The 16,307-nt window shown below is 36.1% G+C and overlaps 2 protein-coding genes across 2 annotated transcripts; one reads left to right on the top strand and one right to left on the bottom strand.

The window, feature by feature from the left end:
* Positions 1-368: 368 nt before the first annotated feature.
* Positions 369-9,973, top strand: Cbr-uig-1 (the record flags this gene model as incomplete). Its single annotated transcript, XM_045237702.1, has 14 exons — positions 369-478; positions 931-1,140; positions 1,192-1,266; positions 6,174-6,258; positions 6,304-6,726; positions 6,774-7,172; positions 7,243-7,929; positions 8,052-8,162; positions 8,320-8,418; positions 8,464-8,562; positions 8,809-8,943; positions 8,995-9,065; positions 9,113-9,263; positions 9,803-9,973. The coding sequence occupies 14 exons, from the start codon at positions 369-371 to the stop codon at positions 9,971-9,973; spliced, it is 2,826 nt and encodes a 941-aa protein (XP_045094055.1).
* Positions 9,974-10,734: 761 nt separating this feature from the next.
* Cbr-zip-5 lies at positions 10,735-14,527 on the bottom strand (the record flags this gene model as incomplete). The annotated part of the gene is made up of 4 exons (XM_002636890.1): positions 10,735-10,905; positions 11,302-11,367; positions 11,708-11,800; positions 14,264-14,527. 4 exons carry the CDS (start codon positions 14,525-14,527, stop codon positions 10,735-10,737), a joined length of 594 nt encoding a protein of 197 aa, XP_002636936.1.
* Positions 14,528-16,307: the final 1,780 nt, after the last annotated feature.

The raw sequence follows: 16,307 nt of genomic DNA, 5'->3' as shown, positions 1-16,307 counted from the left end.
AATATTGTAGTCCGATGCTTGAAGCTCTTGTGACCAGAAAATTTCTCGTGTCTTGAGTCTAGAATCTTCTAAAAGTTTATCTCTGCCGGACACATCCTTCCCGTGTGAAACAATAGGTTACGAACACGACATTCAGCGCTAAAACCATTGTGGTAATCGGATTAGTTTCTCACTTCCGACAACAAATCATTATAACCGTTTTGCTTCCATACCTCACACTCACCTAAAAGTGTTCCGAATGTAATGATTTCTAGTTTTCGTGTTTTTTTTTGTTATATCTTTTTAATTCTGTGATATATAACATTTCTAATTAAACTGCTCTTTCAGGCTATCGGCAACGAGATCGTGAGCATGAAGTAGATCCTCGAATGACACAAAGTATGATATCAGAAAGGATACAAAGATCACAGTCTCCCGTTGATGTGAGCTTAGCGTTAAGTGAAGATTCAACAATAACGATAACAGAACTCAACAACCGGTGAGCAGTTTTTTTACTAGTTTTCAAAGTGGGTCTGAACTATAGTGGATCTCACTGTTCAAAATCCTACAACCGTCGATAGCGATAACATTATAGTTTGGAAAATTCTGTCTTTTTGGTTTATAAAGTTTCTCATATCTAGATATTCTTGGTACGTAGAAATTTCATTATTCTATTAATCAAATTGTATAAAAAACATCGGATCTGTGTAAGAGGACATCTTGTGGGCGTGGCCAACTGTCCCAGTAACGAAAACCGCGGTAACCTAAAACTTTCGGTTCATTTTTCTCGATTACTATTGCTTTCTTTTGTATTGAAAACCAAAATATTTGCTAATTACGGTAGCTCGGCAAGTCAGATTTTCTCTTCCACAGCTTCGATTTTTGCATACCAGCGTAATACCTTATCCTAAACCTGAATTACCAAAAGACTTGAGACTACTTAATTTTCAGAAACGGTGCCCAATTCAATGCCAATTCCATCAATGCAACACCTGTTATGAGAAGGAGACGAAGTCAAATGAGTGGAGTACGGCAAAGAAATTATCGAATATTGGATCAGAATGAATCCAAATACATTCTACAACAGCAGACTGCAGCTGCGATGGAAGAGAAGAGAGGAACGTTACTCAGACGGAAAAGCAGCAAAAAACTAATTGAACCGTGAGTCTCAACCCATATGAATTTTTGAAGAAAATGAGCCCCATTTTTTAGTGTGCCAATGATAATCACCCCTCCGGTACTGATGGCTCGAACGCAGTGCTGTGCGGTTTGCAAAAAAGAAAAAAGGTAATCCTTTTGTTCCTCACTTTTTGCCGTTTGCTCCCGAAGTCATTTCCCACATTTTGACGTTCTTTTTTTCTCGGTCGAAAGACGCTTTGAAACTAAAAAAGAGAGAAATGAAAAGTAGTAGACGCACAGGTGAAAAATGGACGATGCATGCGTAATTGGGCTTGTAATTAGAGACTCAGAGATTCAAAAGCTTCTTCTAATTCTTCTCAAAACGTTTTGACTGATTTGAATCGACATGTATTCATTCGGTGAAGAACGTTTAGAAGAATCATCTTTATTTTTCTTCTTCTTTTATTGTCCGTTTTGCCAATTTTGTAGCATTCTATGGTTTTTGATGTTAAAAATTGAAACAATTCTCGAAACGTATTTCTTTGTGTCCAATAAAAATGATTCAGTTTCTATCAAAATCATTTTCTATGATACCAAAAAAAGATCGTATTTTTTGACAATAGCCAAATTCAAAGTCGTAGAGTTGTATTAATGCTGACCTTTCTATTTTAACCCCACCTTATTTTAAATCTCTTCAATTCATCTTGCGGCGAGGAGACTTGAATGCAAAATTTATCTTAGCGCCCATCCCATTTTCATCTCAACAACACATTCAAGGACCGCGACACCTAATTTTCGTGTAATCCTTACCTTATTTTCCCCAGATAGTTTACCACCTCTGAGAGAGATATTGGTCTCATTGACAACTTTAAAATTTATTTGCGTTTCCCTTCGATTGTGTATGTATCTGTTTCCTCGTTTTCGAATACTTGAGATCGGTGACGAAACTGTTGAAAAAAGTGCGCGGAATGTGTTCTCGAGAGAGTGAGAGAGAGTGACCATGTATCTTCATGTTATCCAATAGCACCCATGTGTTCGTCATTTTCACTCTAGGTGCTCGTTTACATGTCTCTTTTCCCGTTCATTTCAATTGGTTTCGCGTAATCAGGTCGCGGAAAAGAGTAGGAGGGGTTTATATAATTTCGCACCTATGGTGTTTCCCTGTTTCACCTTCCCGTTTTACTATTTCATGTTCAAGGTTACAATGGTCACTTGTATACAGTCTTCCTGTCATAGATATTCATTTAGAGCAAAATGACCTTATTACGATCTTCTTCTATTTTTTCTACAGAATAGTTGCTTACATTGCTGATATTCTCACATTCTGAACTTCTAAAATTCTAAAATTTCGAGCAAAATATTATTATTACGACCTTCTAGTACTACCTTCAGGTATTTCTACAAAATAATTGAAAATTATTTGTTCAGGTAGTTTTTTTTCGAATTAGCAAAGAAAAATATATTCCGGAAAGGTATATAATTTCCGGTCATCGCGCTTTTCTATTACTGTCTTCATCGGGTGGGGTATAAGATCTATATCAATGCCTCCCAACCCTTAATATCTAGTCTAGTCTCATAAGCATCCACCAATTGCTTATCAAACCCCCGAATAATGCCATTCTGTGTTCATACTGGAACCACTGTAAAACCCGTTTTACAACCTTGTAAATTGCCCTTTTCGGTTTCAGACTTCTTCTTCATTGTCTTTTTGGAACATCTTTTCTTCTCACTAGACACTTTTTTCTGACCCACATGATTTGCTCAAACTGCAGTAGTGAACAGTAATCCTTCGAACCGGTCTACCTTCCACTTTTTAACTGACCGATTTAGTGGTTTTCAAGCCGCTTAGTTCTTTCTGGTTGTGCCATATACAAGTTACAAAATGATGAACATCATCTCATATATCTCTTGTTCCTTATTTCGTGTTTCAATTAGAATTAGATGTCCTTTTGAAGGTCTATCTCTGATTTGTAATTTGAAGTTTGATGACCTAGATCTTTTAACTCCTAGAACTATAATTGCATGCAATTTCCGAACACAAGACATGTCCAACCACCCCAACACTTCAAATCTTTCTTACACTTTTCATCAAGAAGTCTTTAGGCTGTAGGTCAGTCTCCGGAAGGAAGAACATAAGACGCGATATTTTTCACACATTGCCACTTGCAAAAAAAGGGAAAACCGTAATAATATTGGCAACTTTCGCTCTCTTCTTTCTATTACTCGTCCATCATCCGATTCTTTTCTCTTCTCCACTCATTGTTCTTTTTTTTTTGATAATACAAGAGAAGCATCGTCGTCTTCTTCTTTTTTATATCTGAAGAAGACACCTTTTGGCTAACTTCTCTCTTTCATTGTAGCAATTATAATTATTGTTGTTATAGTGTTGATAATAATTGGAATACTAATATATGTTCCTTTTTCTTTCTCTAATTACTTGTATTAGTAGTCGTCTGAGAGTAGCCATTCGGTTTTTCATTCAAGTCGTGCCTATCCACTCTCCACCTTCATATTCGTTTATTCTTTCTAGTAATTTATTCAGTTATCTTTTGAGACGGCTACTTCGTCTAAATTATTAATAAAATTATTTCCTCACAATTATCGTCTTCAAGAATTCCTATTCTTGATGCGGACTTGGATGAAAAGTGCGTTGTTGCTACCGTACAACCTGAAATAGAAGGGCACCCACGCTATAAAGTTCGAGCACAATTATCTAAATTAATATATCCAAAATATGTTAATTGGCGAAACATTTCTGCTATTATGATATACAATTTATCAGTTGACGACTTTTTCATATCTTTGATATGAATCAAGAAAAATTGGTTCAAAGTTAAAAGTTAGGGGCATTTTTATTACAGGTTTCAAATGTATATGGTTCATACCGTCATTAGCTTTGGTGCTGTTAATCCCGAAAGTTCCCAGAAAAATGATTCAAACTAAAGAGTCCTTATCATGTATGATTTTCAAACGCATTCTTTCGTTTCTATCTGCTCTCATTTATTCAATTGGACATCAACTTTTGAATAAACATTGACATGATAATCGCATGATTTCGGAAAAGAAGAAGAAGACCATGGGAAAAGGTTGAGCCCACAAATTTGAAACATTCTTTTTCTCTTTTGTGGGTAAACATTAGAGAGAAATGAGCATGTTTCTGTTGCGATCACTGCACACAGTCTTTCATTTTCCTTTTGAAAAAATCCTACTTTCCGCGCGGAAAGAGTTACATTTTCCGGTCAGATTTCTTTCGGGTTAGAGTAGTGAGTTCATGAAAAAAAATGCATTGAACTCAAGATTTTTTTTCTTCACTTCACCTATTTACACTCCCCTAGACTGTCCCTTGTTACTACAGAAAACCACAAAAAAGAAGCTGAATGATCGAGAGCAAGTACTTGAGACTGGTCCACTAAAACACAAATTGACAATTTATTTCGGCTAGTTCACAGTTTTTTCTTCTCTTTGCCTTTATCTATTCTTATCCGACCCCCACACAGTTTTTTTTGAGTTTCCCGCATTTGTTTACCTTGAATGTTGAATGCCACACAATATCTCTCGGGTCTTCTAAGTGAAGGAATTCCATGGATCATGTCATCCCATTAAGATATGCCATTTCAATTGTCCGCTCATCTCACAGGAAGATTTGACCTTTCCGTGGTTTTGAAGAGCCCTTTTTGATCCCGACGACGACCCGTTTTTCATGTGCTGAAGGACGATGTGTTATTGCGTCTAGAAAGCCGAAAATCGCCACTTTTTGTTCCGTACTTTTCTTTCAATACATCTCTATTTCCACCTCGTCAGTTTTCGGTTTGGCTTCTATTTCCATATTCGAGGCTTGGGGGGACATAATGTGGCGCCGTTATGTTCCAGTCGGATGTATGTGAAAGTATACATACATATAGAGTGATGGGTTTAGAAAACATAATTTGTCGGTGTGAGAGTGCAAACCGAAACAGTTCATGTTTGTTCTGGGCTTTTCCGCATCGTCGCCTTTCATTCACTTTTCGAGCATTCACTTTCCATGAACTCATTTAATCAGCAGCTGTTTCTCAATGAGCCATTTTTGAGAGATTCTCTGATTAGAATCACAGGGTGAGAGAATAAAAAAATCTTCAGAAAATATTCTGCTTTCAAAAATAGTATATTCATATGTTGCTAGGTGCCATTCTATTCTTGGAGAATACTTTCCCATGGAAAACTACCCTCCATCTCTTTTTTTTTCTTCGTTTTTTGTCTATTTTACTAACACTTTTGTTTCTTCTGATCTTCTCGAGTTTCAAGACACTTTGTTGATGCTCTTTTTGTTTCCAGAAGGTCATGAATATCGAATTTCATCTCATTTCCAGATACTAGTTTAGCTATTTTGCAATTTGTTCTCTCTTCTCTTTTCGAAGATTTGTTATCTCGTTTTCATTTTCCTTCTTCCCTCCTCATCAACTTGAACATCTTCTCATCCCTTCGTAATAATTAGCCACATCATTGCGATGCCGCCACCGCAAATAAATCGAATTCCCGTTCTTCTACCTCATTTGCAATTCAATTCCTTTTCTGGGTGTGTATTCCCTCAAAAACGAAAACATATATGCAACATATGTACAGACATTTTTCTAACGAATATTAAGTGATTTCTTGAAGAAAAATGTTCGCCGTTTAGAAAAGAAAAACAGCAAAAACTTAATTATTAGGCCTGCCCTAAAACGAGAGAGATCCATCTTCTAACCTCGTTACAAAAAAGAATAGACGAAAAAGAACACAATTTTCGTTCGTTTTGTTCATGTGGATTTGCCGGAAAAAGAAAACAAAAAACATATTTCATTTTTCTTAACCAAATCGTCACCCAACTTCCGTTTCTTCTTCCCATCTGCAGGAGTTTTTCGGTTTTCCCTGAATCCGCCTCCTGCTTCTTTTTCTTTTCTTTTCCTTCTTTCTCTCCACATCACTTTCCAATACCCCGTAATTTGGTGATTTATTATGACACGGCACAACGGCTCTTCACCAACCACAAGAGTCGGATTTTTGCACTATTTCATTCTCATTCCTCTCAACTGAATTAGCTCATTCCATTTTCTTTGCAGCAGTGGTTACGCAGTTTCAACACGAACACAATCGTATCCCGTGGAAGCAATGTCTTCAGCTTCGACTGATCGGGCAACCGAAGAGGTTTGTTTTTATACTGTAAGAATTCATTTATTGCCGAATTTTTAGGAGACCGCGCGATTGTCATTCGTTTCATCATCAACTGGATACAGTAGTGCAAGATCTTCTCTTCGCAGTTCTGACGGTGGAGATGAATCCAACAATAACTCTGCTGGAAATCGAGATAGCGCCATCTCGACTACCTTCTCATTGTCATCGCAATCATCTGCTCGACGATCAGCTCTTCTTACAAAAGGATCATTGACGCATTTGGATCGAATTGCAATTGAACTTTTAGATACTGAAAGAACATATGTGGAGGATCTGAATGCTGTTATCAAGGGTTATATGGACTTTTTGGTTGAAGATAGAGAACGACTCAAAGTTACACTCGATGCGATTTCTTCTCTATTTGGTTGCATCGAACGGATTTTCGCGTTCAACAAGCAGCTGTACAATCAACTTGATTCTGCAGATTTAGATTGTGTCAAAGTGGGTTTTTTCAAGGTCAACAATGAATTACTAAAGCTTCGTTTCAGATGAGCCGATGCTTCGTGGACAACTGTGGAAAGTTCGAGGATTACATTGAGTACTGCACAAATTACCATCGAATGATGTCTACTCTCTATCATTTACAACAACAACCCCTCGTTGCCAAAGCTCTTCAAGAACGTCAACAGGCTTTGAATCATTCACTTCAATTATCAGCTTATCTTCTGAAACCAGTTCAACGTATTTTGAAATACCATCTGTTTTTGGAGAATATTCTAAAGAACATGCCATCTACAACGCATCCAGAAGAATTGAATCAAGTGAAAAAAGCCCATGAAGTGATGACATCTCAAGCCGCTCGGATCAATGATGAGAAGAAAAAAGCAGAACATATTGAAAGAGTTGGACAGTTGCAATCGACACTCCAGAAATGGAAAGCAGATGAGGTGAGGAAAGATTCTGAATGAGTCATAACCACAACTTCTTGTTTCATAATGTTCACTATGTTTCTTTCAGATTCAAATAAGTAATTTGTCTGCGTATGGAGATCTATTGTTGGAAGCATCTTTCCGTCAAGCTGGTTCCAAAACCATGCGACTATTGTTCCTCTTCGAGGAAATGTTGCTAATTGTCAAGCAGCGAGGATCAAACTATGTTTGCAAGGATTACATTATGGTGTGTTATTTGATTTTGGATGTTCTATTCAATGATTTAAATATTCAGTGTTCCAATTTGATGCTAAACGAATGGATTTGTCCAGAAGAACCATTGAGCTTCCAAGTGTTGTCTTTTGACAATCCACGTGCTCAATATGTGTTCTTGGCATCTTCAATGGAACAAAAACGGACATGGATGCAAGAATTGAAGCGTATGATGTTGGATCACTATTCTGTAGAGATTCCTGAAAAGACAAAACAGTTGATGCTCAGCATTGACAACACGAAAGTCGTTCCGTTTGGCAGACCAGAATTTGCTGAAGTCTCAATGAAAAATCATAAGAAAGTTCCGAAATATCTGGAGAAGAGAAGAAAATCAGTAGATGCAAAGGAGGAAAGCAGCCGAAGAAGAAGCTTGTCAGCCTCCAGGCTACTGGGTGGCAGTAAAACTTCAATTTCGGAGCCAATCAGAGAAGAACAGAAGTGCACTTGTCACATGAACGGAGGAATTTACAATGGAGCAAATCCAACCACTTCGAGATCAATTGTAAGTTAGAAGATTTTTATACTGGCTCCTAATGCAGTTGCGCCCTTTTCTTGTTTCATTAGAAGCTCACAAATATTTATTAACTTATATAACTTACTCATACTTAATTTCAACTAATCTAGACGCATTCAATGCTAACCCATCAGCAATCTCATCCAACTTTACCGGAATCTAACTATCACCGTCCACCAGTGTGTCGAACTCAATCCGCCGCAACTATTGACCTCAACCAGGTGAACTTCCCACTTCTTTTTTTACTTTATTCTCTTCAATGCTCAACTAATTTCAGTTTTAATATTTTTGAAAGACATTGAAAATTTTCCGTTGGAAAACTACATCAAACTAAAAAGCGAGCAAACTCATACTAGAAATAAAATACATTCTTTTCAGGTCAACATTACTGAGCCGACATCAGCGGCGGTATTATCATCCAGAAGTCGATATCAGCAAGCCAGAAATCGCCGGCTTCCACCTCGTCACAACCAAGAGGTATGGTTCAAAATTAGATCTGACGCATAATCATAAAATTTTCAGTCACGGTCCACATCCAGCCGTCGTCTTGGAGATGAGGAAATCGATAGAACTTTTGACCAGCTCTATGAAGAATTGGTGTCCTTCGGAGACTCTACAAAGGTGAGAGAACCTCCTGAAATATTCCTAGTTTATTCAAAGTCCCATATAATACATCAGTGTTGAATTTATATACCTTCCCCCTTGGAAAAATCGTTTCATCAAACTATGCTGATTGATTATTTCATTCAAACGATTAGAGTGAGAAACGCCTTTTGTGATGACGAAATTTGAAATTTGTTACATAGCGAAGTTCCATAAATGACTTTTCTTTGCTCATCACTATCAGAAAAAAAAGTAATTTTGCAGCAAACGAGCACTTCGGTGACAAACACACAAAACCACAGGCTACGCCTCAAATCGGAAGCACCGCCGAGTACGGTAACCACCATTACAGTATCTGCGACTCCAGCAACTGCAACACTTTCAGTTGCGGAATGCGCGGTAAGAAATTTTATTGGGATAGGGGATAGAAGATTCGTGAATTGATTTCAGAATACCAGACTTCGTTCGAAATCTCTTACGCGGTTGGATGAGTACGAGGCGGAACCGATTTGCCTGAAACCGTGAGAACTCAGGTATAAAGGGAAAAATAACATTTTGAGTATTTTAGAAGTATCGAGAGAAGATATTCGAAAGTAGATCAGTTGAAAAAGCGATCGAGAAAATATCAAGTGAACCAGGAACCCGAAGCTGCTGATGTTTTGCGTCCAAGCGTTGGAAGATTCTCATTAACGGATCACGAAATCATTATTCATGGAGAGGTTAGTTGGTCTACAAGCTTAAAGTGAAATTTCTTAATTTTTGAAATGATTTGGCTAGATTTATTATAATTTACAGTGAGAAAATGAACGTTATGTTTTACAATAGAGGGAGAATTGAAAAACGACTGGTCCGTTTATTCGGAACATATGTCAAATAGAATGCGATAATATTTGTTGAAAAATTGAGAAAATAAATAAAAAATATTCAAAATAGACTCTAAATATACGGTAGTTCGCTGTTGCATCTGTAAAAAAAATGAACGAGAAATCCGTTCTCAAGCTTTTTTTCAGACGGCGATAATAGAATAGAATGATAAAACAATTGGGATTTTTATGGAGTAACCGACAGTTGTTCAGAAAATAGGTTCTAGGAGCTTGCTTGCATTAGCCATCCATATGGCCAGGCCGACTGAAGGTTATCAAGATGTCTGAAATCTAGTTGAGGTGTACGGTAATCCATCACTTAGAAAATAAAAACTTATCAAAAAAAAGATTCATTAAACTCATATTTGTTCTAGTTCGAATTTTCTTAGTTCTAGGAGCCCTACAAACGAAATTCCGGACGCCAACGTACTCCTCTGACCGCACAACAAGCCGCTGAACTCGACGACTACTTTCCATCATCCTCAATGAATTCGACTTCACAATCTTGCTCCAGCAGTGCAACGCCATCACTAACGTCTATAATTCGACAGTATGAAAATGCTTAAAACCTTATATTTTCCGCAAAGAGAGGAAACACCAACGCATCATTTGTTTCAAGCATAAAAACTTCTTATCTTCAAACCGCAAAACCTCAGCGGTGAATCGACTGAAAAAAATGTGTAAACAGATTTCGAAACAGAACAAATTATTATTATTACAAAAATAGAAAACAAATAAAAATCTTATTATGGTAAAAAGAACAGTGCACCGTGACTCGAACCTTCTTTCATATGTGATGACTTCCATTCTTCCCTATCTCTTCGTCTTGTTCATTATCTCTTGGCTACCCATACTACTCAAAAATGTTCCATAACAAGACCGTTTCTTCTTTTTTCGCACTTTACCCTTACCGGTGTTTCTCCCTATAGCATTATTGTAATGTTCAATCATTCTTGCTCTTTTGTTTTATTCATAATGAATATTTATTATTATTGTTTATTATCAGAGACCAATGAGTAAAAAAACAGGTCAACGGAATGGGAAGTGGTAATAGAGATCAATAACATAAAATCGGGTTAAATAAGAAATTCAGAGTAGTTTGGCACTATCTTAACTTTATTCGAAAATTTAATATTTTCGGTCAAATCATGAATCCAGTATAAGAATTCAGGTTTCAGTTTCTGGCAAACATCGAAATCAAAAAAAAATTTCAAAAATTCGATTCTCATTTTTCAGTTAATTCTAGAACTGTAAATAAGCCTTAAAATAATTATATATCGAGCTCTCAATAATTATACATTTTAGGGAAAGTCAATTAAATAAAATTTCAATATGTCTTATTGCAATTTCTATCAAAAAATTCCCGAATCTCTTTTCTCTTTGCCTCCACTTGTTCCGTGTATGAATCCACAATTCGCTTGGCTTCATAACTGATCGCTGCTCCACTTTCAGGATTTCTCTTTTTCATCATTTCCAACATTCTCATTTGTTCCTCAACCTGAAAAAAAACTGATTCATTTTTGACTGCTCTCCGCCCACTTTCACACCAATCATTACTTTCGCGTCTACAGTAATCTCACTTTATAGTCACAATTCACTGACGTCTACATGTCCATAATTTTTTTATTTCAACGTATTTCACTGTCTAGAAGTGATAAAGAGGCAACACCAGACCACACTTCCGGGCAGCTCGAAATTGGAAATGTTGCCTGTTAACAAACTTTGACACAGTATTTCCTTTTTGACTGATAGCAATGACATGTTATGAAATGCCCCAATTTAGAGGAAATGGAGAATAGCGTGCTCATCGTTTAGTTCTATTTGAAATGTCATGTGAGGAAATTTGTTATAAACAAACCGGAAAATTCAAGTACAAGAAGGAATAGGAACTGACCTGTGACAGGAGACGAATACGGTGTTGGTTCATCAAATCATTTTGAGCTGTTAGTCCAGTCAGTTGCTGAAAAGAAACTTGTGATGATACGAACATTGATTACTTCAAATGTTTAATAATAAACCGATAAAACTATTATCTTGTTTTCAATTTTACACTCTCTTACGAATACAGTACCCTATTTTGTTTACGATGAAACTATACAACCGTTGGAGCATGAAGAATAAGACTAGGAAGATATTGTGAAATTTTGGATGGCTCCTACATAAACTATTCAAAAAGGCTAGTTTTCGAGATTGGCTGAGTATCATTCAGAAAGTTATGAGGAAGTTGATATTGTATCAACAAAGGGTGTACTGTCATTTCTGATCTACGAACCATATCTCTCAAAAGTTTGGAAACCAACCTGTTCTAAATCGTCAGTCTTTCTTTTTATTTTCTCTCTACATCTTCTCGCAGCTTCGGTATTCCTCAATCGCTTCTTCTCATCCTCGGACACCTGAAATTCAATTACTTATTTCCAGTTTTTTTTTGCATTTTCTTCAATTTACCAAGTCATTGCTTGTGGACCCCAGTAAACTAGATGCATTAAATTGTAACAGTGATTGTTTAAAGAAAAATTCGAATTGCGAAAGTTTTTCAGATTTATCCCTCAGTTCATCATCAGAATCGTCTGATCCTGTATTAGTAATTGATTCTGTACTCCCAGGAGTTTCCAATTGTAATTTTGAAAAGTCTAATGACGGAGATAATGGAGAGAGTAAAACACTTGGAGATATTTTCGAGTATTTGGGGGAAGGTTCTCCGGAAGGATTGTCATAATCTCCAAATGGAGAAGCGTACGAAGAATGCCCGTAACCAGTAAACTCGGACATTTTTATAGAATCTGTAGGAAACGGTTTTTAGAGAAAAAACGAGAGAAAGAGAGAAAAGGAGCTCGAAGAAAATTCTTCTCTAAATTCCAACAGTTTTTCTATTCTTTCAGGTATACCAGTGGTTTGAAACGGAAAGAGATTGATAACAAAATGAGTAACATGCTGTGGTTGAGGGAAGATACTGATAAGAAGTTTTGGGCGGGGCGAAGATAAGGGAATTTTTTTATATTAGGTGGACAAAAAGGGGATCCTAATGAGAATACCGGTACGAGTCAAAAAATATTGACTGTTATCTCTATTTTCATTGCTCACACTAGTAAGCAATGAGTCAAATGAGAAGTTGATATTTCTTCAGATAAAATAAACTGGAATGACTCAACTTTGTTGGAGTTGACTTTTGTCGGTTTTAATAGGGCTTGTACTATTGGGAAAATAAGTTTGTTATGAAATCAGCGATTTGGGGAAAAATAATGGAGTCGGAGAGAATTACCGCAACTTCAGAAATATTTAGGTTAGTTGGCTGATAATCCAGTATGCAAAATCAGAAATTTAACATCAAAGTTTTCAAAGAGCATATTTAGCTTTTGGCTTGGAAAAAATAGTTCGGAGTTTCTAGATTTCAACAAACTGAAACTTATTTTCGTAAAACTGTATTTTTCTTTTATTGTAATTTGAATTTTCGAAAGCTTAACTGAAAAGGAAGCTTATAAACAACTGTTGAAAAGTTTACAATTTTAAGTCGCTCGAAATCGAAAAATTAGATTTAGCCATTCAACTTTGAAAATGGGAAAAGGTGGCACACTTTAGAATTTAAATCGAACAAAAAACCTGAAACTTGGGAGACGAAAGGCAGAAGGAACTCAACAAAAAAAGAAACAGAAACACGAGTTGTAACTAAACTTTAAAAAAACAAAACAACGAAATAAATTGTGTCATCCGAAAAAAGGAATTGGATATGTCAGCTCAATTAATTTTTTTTTGAATGAGTCAGTCGAATGTCTGGATCATTCGAGAAAAAAAAGAAAGAGAAAGATATGAGACCTAGAAAAACAGATATTCATAATTAGTACGAAGGGCGTGCATCTTCTCCCTTTTCTTCGAAAAGACAGATTCTTCGAAGAGAACCTTTTTTCGAGGAACCCAAAAAGGGGATGATTCAGTAGAATTATGAAAACCCATATCATTTTATATTTCGTTTTTTATCTCGTATTTCTAGGTGTTGGTCACGCATGGGTGACATCATTTCAGGATGAGAAAAAGCGTTCAGAGTAGTTGAGTCAGCTGATAAGGACACAAATCTCGATCATAATCATAAACTAATATAAAATGGTGTGAGAGTGGGATAATTAATGGGCAGAATTTCCTTTTCATTTTTGTCCATTTATTCAGCTGGTTTCTTAGAAGAAAATGAAAATCATTGTTATTTTTCTCTAGTACGAAAAGTACTGAAGCCGAATATAACTGCTAAAAATATTTGAAGAACGACTTTGAAAAGGTGGAGTGCCTCTGTCTGAGATGTTATCCGGAAAAGGGAGGAACAGAATAACAATTTCTTATTTTGTGCCTCCGTCAACGGAACACATTTTGTACATATGCGGAAGGCTTCCATTGTTTTATGAAATGATGAATTGAATGTCACCGGGAATATGACTGGAACAAGAAGACTAGAAAAACAGCTTGAGGAAATCTAGAATTACATCAAAACAACAGAGATTAAAGAAACCCTCCGTTCAGGTTTGAATCTTAATTCCGAGTCATTCGAGATGTTTGATTCGTAGAAAAAGAAAACGAGTCAGGGTGAGTCAAATGGCTCTGGGAATTTCAGTTGTTCTGGTTATTGAGATGTTATGGAATCGACTAGAACATGATCTGAAGGAGTGTGAGATCAGAATAACAACCTGAAATTGAAAACCAAAAAATTACAGGCTCCGAAATGGGCAGCATGATTTTGAGAACCATAAACAAGACATTAATATCGCAAAACTAGGAGGAAGATTTCTATAGTGTCACTATGTGTTTTGATTGGAAACCTACAGTTTGTCATGTTTTGGAAATTCGACTTCAGCTTTCGACTTTAAATTACTCACCTGCAACTGATTGATCTGACTGAAACTCATTCCATCCACAGCTTTACCGAGCTGATTCGTATTTTCCACATCTTGATCGGAATCGTTTTGATTTTCCTCATCTCCTTCGACATCATCCCTGTTCTCATCTTCTTCAAAAATCGTCTGCAGTGTCATGTTGTATGGATCCATTGGAACGAATTCATCGAAATTATAGAAGTTAGTATGCATTTCTCGAGCAGCTTGACAATATCCACAGGATGGGTCTCCACAGTGACAATCCATTTTCTTTGAAAAAATCTGGGAAATGTGTCTGCAATAAAATTTATATGGATGTGATGTGCAGTGCGCATTAGAATAACGATTTATCAAAGTTTGAAGGTATATAAACATTGCGCATTTATCATCAATTCATATATCAGGAATCACGTTTACAAAAGAGTTTGTAGTCTTTTCAGACTACAAGATTCGTTTTTACTCTTTGGATAATAAGTCATAAAAATATCAGATCAAGGATCAATACATTTATTTTTAAAACCGCTCTTCACAATACTACACAATAAATGAAGATCTTGTGAACGGCTGAGTGAGTAGGGAAGGGTCTTCGGATTCAGAGATTGTAGGAAATCTGCAAAGATTCAGAGGACCTCAACTTTTTGTGAAATTGTTTTATTCTTATCTAAAAACAACTAGTTTTGTGGAAAAATCATCAGCATCCATTTCCAAATGGTCCCATGACTCTTCATTTTTTACTTATTTTCTACTGCGCTCCTATTTTGAAAACCGGATTGTTATCGTAAAACCTATAATAGAAGGTCCCTCTAACTTTTAACTGAGCCTATTTTTCTCGATTCCTATCAAAGATATAAAAAATTGTCCACTGATAAATTGTTTAACATAATATGAGAACACTTTGCCAGTCACCTCATTTTTGATATATTGCATGGGAATTGAGGTTGTGAAGCTTAAGCTTGACAGTGTGGGAACCCTTTTATTACAGGTTTTACGGTATTTTTGAACCGTGACAGCTTCACTATATGTATCACTAATAGTGTATCGTACCATTGACAGCACAATAAGAACATATTTTAATTCAGAAATTTGGTTAATTTGTTTAGCTGTTTTCGGTTTTTTAGCGCATCTTCAAATTCATATACACTTGTTTTCTTCCCCAATTATCAATTAGTTTGAAACCCTTTTACATTTCTAATTAGATCCAATTCGTTAACTTCGAAACATTCTTATCAAATCGATATTTCTAACTTCCCGTAATATGGATTATCGGTCAAAGATTCGTCTCGTGAAACCTAATCTTTATTTGTCGTAATTATTTATGTCACTGCCCGCCTATTATACTATTTCACAATCACCGTAGATCAATATTTTCTCTCTTTCCTATCATCATGTAACTTCTTATCAGTAAACTATAATATTCTCAACAAAAAGCGGATCGTTTATAAAAAAGAAATCGGCAGAATAGTGAATTGAACTGAAAACGATCTGGAAAATGGAAAATGAAGTGAATGATGACCATCGAGGTTGATTTGAATCACATATATAGTTCTCAATGACGTTCATGTGAGTCATTTCCTTCATGTACAGATCATCATAATCATCCTCGAACTATATTTTCAGCTTCATGATTCACCAACTGCCTTTTGCAAACTCAACGACAAACGAAACAGTTATCAGTATTGCGTAGACTCCAAGTGCATTTATTTAGTCATTGATAACTAAACCGCAACATTTTCAGAGAAAGTTTATTCGTTATTATTGGAGAATAGAGCATGAACTAAACGCTGAGAGTCATCAATCAAAACAATAGTCATTGATTCTTCATTACTGTCTGTGTAGTTTGAATCACTGATCTCGAGAATGAGACATCAACTATTTATTGATTCACTGAAACAAAACTCAATTTGAAATTACCTTAGATGATTCAAAAAATGATTGAAGGTCAGATAAATATTGTTCAAATTAAGGCAGTGGTCGAAGTTGAGTGCTTCGGAAAACAATTATGTATATGTATCTTTTCTGAAAAATAAAAATAAATTTTACAGTATTC

This window comes from Caenorhabditis briggsae (genome assembly GCF_000004555.2).
Source record: "Caenorhabditis briggsae complete genome, chrV, whole genome shotgun sequence".
Classification (NCBI taxonomy): Eukaryota; Metazoa; Nematoda; class Chromadorea; order Rhabditida; family Rhabditidae; genus Caenorhabditis; species Caenorhabditis briggsae.
The sequence above is the reverse complement of the archived record's forward strand: the minus strand, read 5'-3'. Positions and strand labels throughout refer to the sequence as shown.